This window comes from Haliotis rufescens, unplaced genomic scaffold (assembly GCF_023055435.1).
Source record: "Haliotis rufescens isolate VD_foot unplaced genomic scaffold, xgHalRufe1.0.p SCAF_13, whole genome shotgun sequence".
NCBI lineage: Eukaryota > Metazoa > Mollusca > Gastropoda > Lepetellida > Haliotidae > Haliotis > Haliotis rufescens.
This window is the reverse complement of record NW_025963813.1, coordinates 28421264-28434162: the sequence shown is the minus strand read 5'-3', so window position 1 is coordinate 28434162 and position 12899 is coordinate 28421264. Positions and strand designations below refer to the sequence as shown.

The following is a 12899-nucleotide window of genomic DNA, read 5'->3' as shown; positions in this document are numbered from 1 at the left end:
TTACAAGTAATAGGTTGGACCCCCAAACCCGGTAAAACAAGCCAATCATGTGCTGGAATTGGGGTTGAATTCGTTGCATTTTATATCTTTTGTAAATCACATAACTCGGCCTAAACGGTTTAAAATTGTTTCGAATAAATCTCGAAAAAGGGTAATTGGCTTTGCAAAGCTTATTAATCCAAAGTCCTCTTTGGGGGATTAACGGTAATATATAAGACGTGACAACGACAGCATCTCTACAATAAAGGTTGCTCTTTGAACGTGAACCATGCAGTCTATGTTCCAAACAGTAGATAAGCCATATCTACACCATTCATGACCTTGATGTATTATGCAAAGGCATACTATTATGTAAAGAGTTATTGCATCAGGAGGTGAGGTGAGGTAAAATTGGGTTTAACGTCGCGTCCAAGATTATTGCACTTATTTGGCGACGTGCATGTACGTGTTATGTTTGTGTGGCTGCTTGTACTAGTCCGGACTGATGCCGATTTATACTGCTAGCTCACTGAGATACCATGCCGCAGTTTAACATGAATACCCAACTCAGACACAGTATACTGACTCCGAGCCGACCAGTCCTTGTTATAGCTTAATGCTGAGCGGCAGACAGGGTAACAACAAGTACCATCTTTTAACGTCTTTTGGTTAGACGCGGCCGGGGATCAAACCCCGGACCTTACGCTCTCCGGGCGGACGCTCTACCACTAGACCACGGAGGCGGTCTATTGCATCAGGACACAGTTTGGAGTGGTGTATGACCCACGGAAAGATTTAAAATCGTAAAATTCATTCCAAGCTGGCGAGATGATGAATGCGGAGTGCTTACTTCCGAGGCAGCTCTCAGAGTAACTTAAAGGCACGTTAATTCACTGACCTTGATAATTGAGTGAGTGAGTATGGTTTTACGCCGCTTTTAGCAATATTCCAGCAATATCACGGCGGGGGACACAAGAAATGGGCTTCACACATTGTACCCATGTCGGGAATCGAACCCGGGTCTTCGGCGTGACGAGCGAAGGCTTAAACCACTAGGCTACCCGACCGCCCCCCTTGATAATTGTGTTGCGCCAAGAGCAATCGGCATACCGAATTATACTTTTACGTTGCCGCACACGATTGGCTTGGAAACAACCACGTCGTGTAGCTCATGAACATTCTTCACGTTGTGTGACAGAAGATTCCTATTGACGTCTCATCGGAGAGTTACGATGAAAGTCTAGGGAGCAATTGTGTAGAAAGTTGAATGAGAAAAACTAAAAATGATTTGCTATTCTTTCATTCTTTATTTTTTCCACAACCAAAATAACATTTTAATACAACAATTATTGTTACTGATGTATATAGAACATCATGTACATGGATCTCCCAGCTGTCTGGCAGTGTGTTGCCCGCAACATTCCCATGTGAGGTAACTGTTCCTGAAAGGGAGAGAGATATATAAATACTAAATTCAAAATGCCTATGCCTGTAACATCGTGAAGTGTAAATACCAAGGCTCCATTTCATTAGGGGCACGGGTGGCCCAGTCGTCTAAGGCGCCGCGATTCGCTGTGCAGAGTTGCGTCCCTTGGGCATGCCAGAAACCTATGATTGTGGGTTCGAATCCCGGTTCACCCCGATTATGTTTCTAGATTTGTCAGCACCATACCCGTGCTCGTGGGTTTCACCGAAGTGGTAAACGTCTGAGGCCTGCATCACTTCGGGCTTTCCACCCACATTAAGCTGACACGCCGCGATATAACTGGAATACTGTTAAAAGCGGCGTTAAACCCAACTCACTCACTCACTCATTTCATGAAGTCATGATTTCATCAATTATTAGTGCCACTCTGATTACAGTTTTCCTTCATTACTAATGATATTCACCAGCAAATACCTTTAGATGATAGAACAATAAGTCATACACCATCTAACCCTTTACCCACTACTTCATTTACACAACTTACGAGAACATATTATCCGGTTGTAGTGAGGATGATGGGGAGGTAGTTGGTGTGGCTGTGACTGCCGCCGCCGTGGGAGATGGGAACAGGGATGGGGATGGGGTAGTCCTCGGATGAAGACGATGACGACTCAGATGACCCTCCGCAGCTGGAGCAGCCAGAAGAACCGGATGACCCTGAGGAAGAAGACCCGCCGGAGGAGTGATGGTGGTGGATGATGATCTCCTCGCTGCTGCTGGAGCTCTCGCTCTCACTGCTGCTGCTACTGCTGCTACCGCCGCTGCTGCCGCTGCTGTGATAGTGATGGTGATGATGGTGGTGGTGGTGATGGTGTCCTCCATGGCGATGGTGTCTATGGTGATGATGTCTGTGATGACGATGATGACGGTGGTGGTGATGGTGGTGGTGTCCATGATGTCGATGATGACGGTGGTGGTGGTGATGATGTCTATGGTGCCGATGATGGCGGTGGTGGTGGTGATGGTGGGCATAGATCACCGCCACCAGTGCTGAATTAAAGGATCTTTTAGTTTTAATGTATATTTGAGAGATCGAATCTGTAACAATTCTCTCCACGGAAGCACTCAAAACCATCATTATTAAGTCCATTATACGTAAAACTTTGGTCATGAAAAACAATAAAGACACGAGCATATTCACCCTAATCTTTCATATTACTGTTGTTAATCTGTCATACCATTACAGATTAATAGTAATATGAAAGAACCGGGGACTCGTTAACTTCTTTTGAGTAAAATGTGTTCTATGCACTTTGGGATTAAATTCCTAACTGTTCTCATTATATTTCTGGAACGGGCGTCAACAAATATGTGTTAACATTCAGCTTGTAAATAGCTCGTCAGATTCACATTGGTCACACATCATATGACACACCATGATATAAATGAATTAGTGTGGCCCAACTCAATCACGCGAAATAAATACTGGACAATAAATAATAATATACATAAAAGCGACAAAGCTCTTTCGGGGGTATTGCAGGTTGAAACAGTCAATCAGAAAGCCCTAAGATGACATAAAATTGTCAATGTTAGCAGAAAATACGCGACAATACCCTTTCCATCTTCTTAAGAAATCTCTTCGAAAACCAGAATCGATTGAACGAGTCCGACTATAATAATTATCATGAGCATGTGTTTATGAATCACTATCAAATAGTGATGATACCAGGTGTTCGCAAAAAGGTGAGGGCATCCTGTCCCTCCGGTGGCACCCGTCACAAACACATGCGAAGGCAAGTCAAATGTTCACCTGACAAAACACGGGAACAAATAGGGAGCTGCATCGGACATAATGTTTGTCACTAATGCGTCAAATTTGGAAATGTTCTCCACATGCCTAACTAAAAAACCTTTTGAAAGCTTTACTGAGGACTTGAATTTTGTAACCTATACAACTATAAAACTATCAACAATACACACCCGCAAACACAAAGGCCACAAGGATTGCTTTGTTCATCTTCTGCTGGTATCAGAATGTAGAGGTGAATGTTGTAGTGTTTTGTTTTTTTCCATTTATATACCAATATCAATGCCTCACCCCCACATGGTGGTTAATTGTAAAAATAAACTACGCCGTATCTTCCCTGGTGTGTGTGTGTACATCGCTGCGGTAAACCTGTCTGGTCATGCTGGCATCACCTGAATCCTGACGGGAGGCCCTGATCACCTTGATGACAGAAGATGTTATATCATCATTGTTGGACGTATTCGATGGACGAAGTTATGAAACGAAGAAACGCTCTTTCATCTGAATCACTTTCTCTCGTTCAAAGATAAGAATGGAGAGGTATGATTTGATGTGTTAACCAAATCAACATATCTTGTTATAGCACATATCTCACCGGCATCACTTTACAACGTATCACGAAAATACGATAATCATTGATATTTTTCTTATTGACATTTCTTCCCTGGCGAAATAATATCGAAATGTTTAGTACCTATTTCAGGACAATTAACGTTATATGATTTCCTTACGTGACCGGGTTGTTGGGCGTGCCATTGATTAAAACGTTGTCTCATCACGCCACAGATCCGGGTTCCTCACATTTGCACAATGATGGAGACCCTTTTGTAAATTTGGACATGGAAATGTCAACGCATGAATACGTACATCTAACAACATATTTACAGATTAATTTTGATGGTCCATTTGGTGTACGTTAAAGCTGTGTTTTGAGTCCTTTTTTCTTATCGTTCTTCGTAAATGAATAATCATTGGTTTATGATAATCACATCCTCATCTACAAATAGCATACCAGTGTTTCCTGGAGTACTTGAAATATTTCTGCTGATGTTTGAAGATGATAGTGTCATCTTCTAGGACTTGACTAGTTATATTGTTAGAACGCTACTTTGACAAATGGTCTTTAAATGTTAATCTTTTTTAAACCAAACTTTTTATGTTATTTTTTAAGCGAATGACACTGTTCAACTAAGAAAGTTGGATGCATGAATGCATTGCTTTTTAGGTTTTATGCATATTACTCAACTTTTGATAGGAGTCATATTTTTATCTTTCCATGAAGCACAAAACATATTCTCAAATTATGTTTAATGTGTGTTTTAAATAGAATGACGTCATACATGTACACAGAAGGACCTACTACAGAACCTTGGGGTACCCCAACTGAGGTGTATTTCGACGATAACAGGCAACCATTTACAAATACTGTTCGTTTCCGTCTAGAATTGTAATCGTTTACCATGAAATGAATTAGTCATTAATACCATAGTTTTTAATTGTTTATAGTTAGCCTCTATGCAAAATCCTATCAAACGCTTTAGAGACATCCCAGAATATCATGTAATAGCATTCGTGCTTGTCGCCAGTTAAAATAACGTTATTATAAATTTCAAGTAATTATAAGACAGTAGCGTGTCCCGGAACAAATTCGAATTGGAACGAAGATAAAAGCTGTTTTATATGAACATGGTTGTGTAAATGTTTCAAAACAAGTCTCTCCAATAGCTTCCTTAGTATGAATAATAAGCTTTTTGGTCCATAATTCAAGGGAATGGATTTCTCTCCTTTGTTATACAATGGCATGACGTGAACTAATTTCCAGTCAAACGGAAATGTGGAGCAATTTCGAGATTTATTGAAGATAATACATCATGGTGTTGTACGTGTATCTGTTAGCGGCTTTTACAATCTTTGTTTAATGTTATCAGAACCACTGGATTTACCACGTCGTCAAGAGATAAGATCTCTGATGTCTTGCTCTTGTGTGATGATATTAGTGAGGAAGGTTTCACAACGCTGTTCAAAAGGGAGGTAAAGGATAAGTATTTGCTTCGACAATACTTCTAGAAACAAAATAATCATCACGAACATAAACCTCGTAACTGTCAATGAATGCTAAAGGCCTATCCGAGCTAGCATCGGTATAAAGCGGGGGAATACATGTTGTCTTTTCTCCATCTTTTATAATGTATCTCAGTAATTTCCACTGAATTGGTTGATGCATGTCATCGTATCCAATTGCGTTGATCGAAGCAAATGCTGTCAATCACTGGATTGTCTGGTCCAGACTTGATCATTTACAGACCGCCGTCATATAGCTAGAATAACAAACAAACAAACTATGATTTGTAGTATTTTTATTCGTCAGTTGTGTACATGTATACCACGCATGACCTTCCGTCTGAAAAACCCTGGTTTGAAAATAAAGTCCGGCGTCAACGTCAATTACGAGACTGTCTCAGAAAATGATATGGGAAAGGCTGCAGAAGTTTTTTTTATTCAAATATAAATTGATTACTACATACATGTATGGTCAGCCATATGATACACTTTAAATATTCGAATGAAACAAATCACACGTCATTTATATCTTTACATGCAGCAAACTATCTATCCCAGTAAAACTGCGAAATGAGACAGTAATATTCTTTAAATCACCATGTTTATGAAACCAAACCTATCTTATATATGACTGTTTTGTGTTTTAAAAAATATTCAATGTATGGAACTCTCTTTTGTGAGCAGTACAAAGTTGATAATAGCTGTAAGTGTACAAATACTATCATTGTCGTACGAGTAGGTTGTCGTACGAGTATTTGATGTAATTCATATTGGTTCCATGATTATATTTGGTAAATATGTAATTGTGAGGATACCACGCAAGTGGTAAAAAGTGTTCCTCAACAAGTCCTCATTTATGTCACCAAAAGGAACGATGTTATGAGAAACATCAAGTGCCGATCAATAGCATGTGTGTTTCTATGTCAGGCAATAAGCTGATCATTACCACGTGTGTTTCTATGTCAGGCAATAAGCAGATCATTACCATGTGTGTTACTATGTCAGGCAATAAGCAGATCATTGCCATGTGTGTTTCTATGTCAGGCAATAAGCTGATCATTACCACGTGTGTTTCTATGTCAGGCAATAAGCTGATCATTACCAAGTGTGTTTCTATGCCAGGCAATAAGCAGATCATTACCACGTGTGTTTCTATGTCAGGCAATAAGCAGATCATTACCATGTGTGTTACAGTGTCAGACAATAAGTCTATCATCGCCATGTATGTAACTATGTCAGGCAATAAGTCTATCATTGCCATGTATGTAACTATGTCATGTAATAAGCCTATCATTGCCCTGTGTGTTACGATGCCAGGCAATCAGCCTATCATTGCCCTGTGTGTCAGGCACTAAGCCTATCATTGCCCTATGTGTTACTATGTCAGGCAATAAGCAGATCATTGCCCTATGTGTAACTATGTCAGGCAATAAGCCTATTATTGCCCTGTGTGTTACTATGTCAGGCAATAAGCAGATCATTACCACGTGTGTTTCTATGTCAGGCAATAAGCAGATCATTACCATGTGTGTTACAGTGTCAGACAATAAGTCTATCATCGCCATGTATGTAACTATGTCAGGCAATAAGTCTATCATTGCCATGTATGTAACTATGTCAAGCAATAAGCCTATCATTGCCCTATGTGTTACTATGTCAGGCAATAAGCCTATCATTGCCCTATGTGTTACTATGTCAGGCAATAAGTCTACCATTGCCCTGTGTGTAACTATGTCAGGCAATAAGCCTATTATTGCCCTGTGTGTTACTATGTCAGGCAATCAGCCTATCATTACCACGTGTGTTTCTATGTCAGGCAATAAGCCTATCATTGTCCTGTGTGTTACTATGTCAGGCAATCAGCCTATCATTGCCCTGTGTGTTACTATGTCAGGCAATAAGCCTATCATTGTCCTGTGTGTTACTATGTCAGGCAATAAGCCTATCATTGCCCTGTGTGTTACTATTTCAGGCAATAAACCGATCTTTGTCCTGTGTGTTACTATGTCAGGCAATAAGCCTAGCATTCCTCTATGTGTTACTATGTCAAGCAATAAGCCGATCATTGCACTATATGTTACTTTGTCAGGCAAAAAGCCTATCATTGCTCTATGTTACTATGTCAAGCAATAAGCAGATCATTACCAGGTAAGATAATATTCCAGGCAATAAGCCGATCATTGCTCTATCTGTTACTATGTCAGGCAATAAGACTATCATTGCCATACATGTTATTATGTCAGGCAAGAAGCAGATCATTGCCATACATGTTACTTTGTCAGGCAGTAAGCCTATTATCGCCCTGTGTGTTACTATTTCAGGCAATAAACCTATCATTGCCCTGTGTGTTACTATGTCAGGCAATAAGTCTATCATTGCCATGTATGTTACCATGTCAGACAATAAGTCTATCAATGCCCTGTGTGTTACTATGTCAGGCAATAAGCAGATCATTGTCCTGTGTGTTACTATGTCAGGCAATAAGCCTATCATTGTCCTGTGTGTCACTATGTCAGGCAATAAGCCTATCACTGATCTGTATGTTACTATGTCAGGCAATAAGCCTACCATTGCCCTGTGTGTTACTATGTCAGGCAATAAGTAGATCATTGCCCCGTGTGTTACTATGTCAGGCAATATGCAGATCATAACCAAGTGTGTTACTATGTCAGGCAATAAGTCTATCATTGCCCTATGTGTTACTATGTCAGGCAATAAGTCTATCATTGACCTGTGTGTTACTATGTCAGGCAATCAGTCTATCATTGACCTGTGTGTTATTATGTTAGTCAATAAGTCTATCATTGCCAAGTGTGTTATTATGTCAGGCAATAAGCTGATCATAACCAAGTGTGTTACTATACAAGGCAATAAGTCTATCATTGCCCTGTGTGTTACTATGCCAGGCAATAAGCCGATCATTGCCTTGCTTGTTACTATGTCAGGCAATAAGCCTATCACTGCCCTGTGTGTTACTAGGCCAGGCAATAAGCAGATCATTGCCTTGCGTGCTACTGTGTCAGGCAATAAGCCTATCACTGCCCTGTGTCACTAATTCAGGCAATAAGCCTATCACTGCCCTGTGTCACTAATTCAGGCAATAAGCCTATCATTGCCCTGTGTGTTACTATGTCAGGCAATAAGCCGATCATTGTCCTGTGTGTTACTATGTCAGGCAATAAGCCTATCATTGCCCTGTGTGTTACTATGTCAGGCAATAAGCCTATCATTGCCCTGTGTGTCACTTATTCAGGCAATAAACCTATCATTGCCTTGTGTGTTACTATGTCAGGCAATAAGCCTATCATTGCCTTGCTTGCTACTGTGTCAGGCAATAAGCCTATCACTGCCCTGCGTGTCACCATGTCAGGTAAATAGCTGATCATTCCATGTGTCTGATGCGCCAAACTTGAAAATGTCTCCCACAAGACGTTTTGAAAGCTTTGCTGAGAGGCCTTGAATGTCGTAACATTGATCAAACAACTTCTGAGCAAGAGTTGAGTGACGCTCTTGGTAGTAAGAGCATGCTCGATTGTACCTCAAAGTTGACACCAACAACCGGTCCATTTTGAATATATAGTATCATCTACCCTGTGTGCCCCACCGGTCCTAGAGTGACATGGGTTGATGTGCCCTTTATTTTAGTTCATGTTACATCAAACCATGTTGTTCTGGAGACCGGTGAAGAACTTATGATGTAAACTGAAAATGGGCACTAGACAATGGAAAAAGTCCCCTTGAGGAAATAGTAGTTTTCTAAAACAGGTCGAGCGTTGGGGTGGACCAGTGGTTAAATAGTTCACTCGTCACGCCGAAGGCCCGAGTTTGAGTCCCAACATGGATACAATGTGTGAAACCCATTTCTGGTTTCCCCGCTGTGAAATTGCTGGAATACTGCTAAAAGCGGCGTAAAGCCATACTCACTCACTCACACACTCAATTAGTTGCAATTCAATTAATTGCCTTCAGTATAATAGTTCCATTGTCTGCGTGAAACAATACTCATTCACTCAAAATAAAACAGACAAAGGCTCTTGGCATTCATCATGCAGTATAAGTACGTAATATACTTATACAATAATATACTTGGCACCTCAGTGAAAATTAACGAAGCGACTATAACATAAAAAAACACTAGCCCAAGAGTTTATATCACTTTATTTTAATCCATAACATAACCAGCAACAGAGAGTGCATCCATTTCCCGGATACTTAACATAAATGAACAGTAACATATTGACCAACTCGACATGAACATGCTCCGACTTGTGACGTTGACCGCAACCTTGATGTCACGTTGAGACTGTGGACAATAATTGATCAAAGGAAATTTTACTATCTGGTAAAAGTGTAGAGTAATAAAAGAAGGGTTCCTACAGAGTTACTTTTTACGAGTTTGGTATGAAGGTATACACAGCAATGAAGCGACAGGAACATCCAGGGACTGTTAAAGTAGTAGTAGTAGTAGTAGTAGTAGTAGTAGTAGTAGTAGTAGTAGTAGTAGTAGTAGTAATAGTTGTGATTGATGTAGAAACTTACGAGAACATATTATCCGCCTGTTGTGAGGACGATGGGGAGGTAGTTGGTGTGGCTGTGACTGCCGCCGCCGCCGTGTGAGATGGGCACGGGGATGGGGATGGGGTAGTCCTCGGATGAAGAGGATGACGACTCAGATGATCCTCCGCAGCTAGAGCAGCCAGAAGAACCGGATGACCCTGAGGAAGAAGACCCACCGGAGGAGTGATGGTGGTGGACGATGATCTCCTCGCTGCTGCTGGAGCTCTCGCTCTCACTCTCACTGCTACTGCTGCTGTCGCTGCTGCCACTGCTACCGCTGCTGCTGCCACCGCTGCTGTGGTGGTGATGATGGTGATGGTGGTGGTGAACCTCGTGAGAATGTCCTCCATGTCGGTGTCCATGGTGACGGTGCCCATGGTGATGATGGTGATGTCCGTGATGCCGATGTCGGTGATGGTGGTGTCCGTGACGGTGATGTCCATGGTGATGATGTCGGTGATGGTGGTGCCGGTGATGCCGGTGGTGGTGATGGTGATGGGCGTAAATAACTGCCACCAGGGCTGAAATTTGATTGAAAGAATATGTTATTTTCAAATACAGTAAAATACGGTTATAACGAGTTTAAAGGCACCTAATTTAAGTTAGTAAATACGCAGTTCGTTATAAGCATTTTTGACTGTCAGACGTACAGAATTTCCTCACGCTAGTCGTCACATTTTATAGACAGAATATATCCATTTCAACAGCTATAGAGTAATCACTGTTTTACTATTGTTAATTGAGGGTGTAAATTGAGGACAAGGTGTCAGTACTTAATTCATCTAATCACTTGTCTTCAATTATTTACGGCCGGCACTTGGTTATAAACGAGTTCGTAATAAACGTAGTTTACTGTATTGAATGCTTTTTACATATGGGACACACGTTGATATATACCCGTGAATAAAAACAGGAAAACACTCCGATAGCTATGATTCATTAATCCGGTTTGTTTTTCAAGATAATGACACAAGCAACTGTGCCGTCTGGATTAATAAGGTTTCATGTACATCAAACTTCTATAATACATTTGTTGACTGCTGTCAAGAATAACTCTAAGCGTTCTCTCTACTTCAAAATGATAAAATTCACCACGTCCAGTGATACCCAATGTAAATACCAGTTCTCCAACCCGACAACCCCGGGGAGTATGGCGAAAAACTAGTTCCAAGTATACTATGCGTGTTGTAAGAGTCGACCAAATCGGATCAGGTGAACAGGCTCATTGCCGTGAAATAGCTGTTTCGGCGGCGTTAAACAACATTTACTCAGACAGAAATCGAGATGACGTTATACATCATCCCCTTACGTCGACAACATGCTAAACAACAACAACAACAACAACAACAACAACAACAACAAAACAATCCCTTAAGCCTGAAAAGATTTTAGATATTAACATAAAAATGAATATTAAAAAGTAATATTAAGTGCAATCTGACATCAAATCAACCTACCAGCCAGCAAGAAACTAACAAGAATGAGTTTGTTCATTTTTCCCTTCTTGCTTCTCCGTTGAATGCAACAGAATTCTGAACATACACTTGAGAAAGGTATTATTTTATATGCTTTAAAGCCCCATGACCCTGTTGTGTCATTTTTTACTCTGGACTCCCTGCGGATAACAATGTCCACAAGCATCTCTATGTAACAGACCCAGCGGGGGACACCTCGGAGTTACAGGACTCTCCACAGTCTTCTCAACCTCCAGCTGGGGATGTCCATGTTGCAGCAGGCTTGTGAGATGTACGGTCGTCTCACCTAGTGTGGGCGTTTGTAAATTTGTTTCATATAATTACTGTATTATCAGAACCTACTGTTTAATCCTATTAGTTGCTTCGTGTTCTCTGCATTTTTATAATAATTTTCTTTTCACCGTTTCATGTGGTATCCCTATAAAAACGATTAGGAACATAAATATTCGCATTTGTTATGAGTGAACATGATTGTGTTCAAACGTTTTTGATGGGTTCAAGTACTTTTTTCATGGTTATGTTGTAATGTTTCTGTAACTTGTCTATGCCCCAGTATATTTTCATGGTCTAATTGTAAGGTTTTAAGAGTTTGTGTATGTCCAAGATATTTTCATGGTTAGGTATTCATATTTCTATTGTTTGCACATGCCAAGTATGTTATCATGGGTGTACAATAATACTTCGAATCTATAGTTTGTCTCTAAGATTTATATAGATTCTTTATATCCCTTATATTTCCATGTTTATGTCCAAGATATGTTCAAGGTTATGTTGTAAGATTTCAACAGCTATTTAACACTGCTGCTATAGTTTGTTCATAGTCCAGTATACATACGGATGTTGCAATAGTCGAAGGCTACATTTGTGGGATGATATTGACTTGCCTCTGCATGTGTTTGTGACGGGTGCCACCGATGGGGCAAGATACGCTCACCTTTTCGCGAACACCTGTTATCATTACTATTTGATAGTGATTCATAAACAAATGCTCATGATAGTCGGTATCGTACAATTGACTCTGCTTTTTACAGAGATTTCCATTGGATATAGAAAGGGTTTCGTCGCTTTATTTAACTAATTATATTATTATCATTATTGATGATTCTCTTTAAGCATATTTTGTTTGGCAATGTTTCTCTATGACCAGTTACAATTGTACCATGCGCTGATATACAAGCAAACCCCCTTGTCGTTTGACCGTTGTCAATGTTTAAGCAGACAAAGTGACGCCTCAATCAGTATGTGTATGTGCACAGTTTTGTTTTGTTTGTTTTTTTATTAACGCCGCACTCAGCAGTATTCCAGCTATATGACGGCGGTCTGTAAAATAATCGAGTCTAGACCAGACAATCCAGTGATTGACATCATGAGCATCGATCCACGCAATTGGGATCGATGACATGCATCAACCAAGTCAGCGAACCTGATCGTAAATCCCGTTAGTCGCCTTTTACGACAAGCATAGTCGCCTTTTACGGCAAGTGTGGGTTGCTGAAGACCTATTCTATCCCGGAATCTTTGTATGTGCACAGACAATTTATTGTTTATTATCTGCATTTTTTCATTTAGCACTTTCAGCACTTTCATTTGA

At 40.5% G+C, this 12899-nt stretch overlaps 2 protein-coding genes across 2 annotated transcripts; both read right to left on the bottom strand.

The window, feature by feature from the left end:
• Window positions 1-1271: 1271 nt before the first annotated feature.
• LOC124118296 (dihydrolipoyllysine-residue acetyltransferase component of pyruvate dehydrogenase complex-like) lies at window positions 1272-3449 on the bottom strand. The gene is made up of 3 exons (XM_046480408.2): window positions 3389-3449; window positions 1950-2455; window positions 1272-1421 (listed from the first exon to the last, which is right to left on the bottom strand). The coding sequence occupies exons 2-3, from the start codon at window positions 2435-2437 to the stop codon at window positions 1352-1354; spliced, it is 558 nt and encodes a 185-aa protein (XP_046336364.2). The 5' UTR covers window positions 2438-2455; window positions 3389-3449; the 3' UTR covers window positions 1272-1351.
• Window positions 3450-9426: 5977 nt separating this feature from the next.
• LOC124118314 lies at window positions 9427-11354 on the bottom strand. Its single transcript, XM_046480431.2, has 3 exons — window positions 11291-11354; window positions 9816-10354; window positions 9427-9579 (listed from the first exon to the last, which is right to left on the bottom strand). The coding sequence occupies exons 2-3, from the start codon at window positions 10274-10276 to the stop codon at window positions 9489-9491; spliced, it is 552 nt and encodes a 183-aa protein (XP_046336387.2). The 5' UTR covers window positions 10277-10354; window positions 11291-11354; the 3' UTR covers window positions 9427-9488.
• Window positions 11355-12899: the final 1545 nt, after the last annotated feature.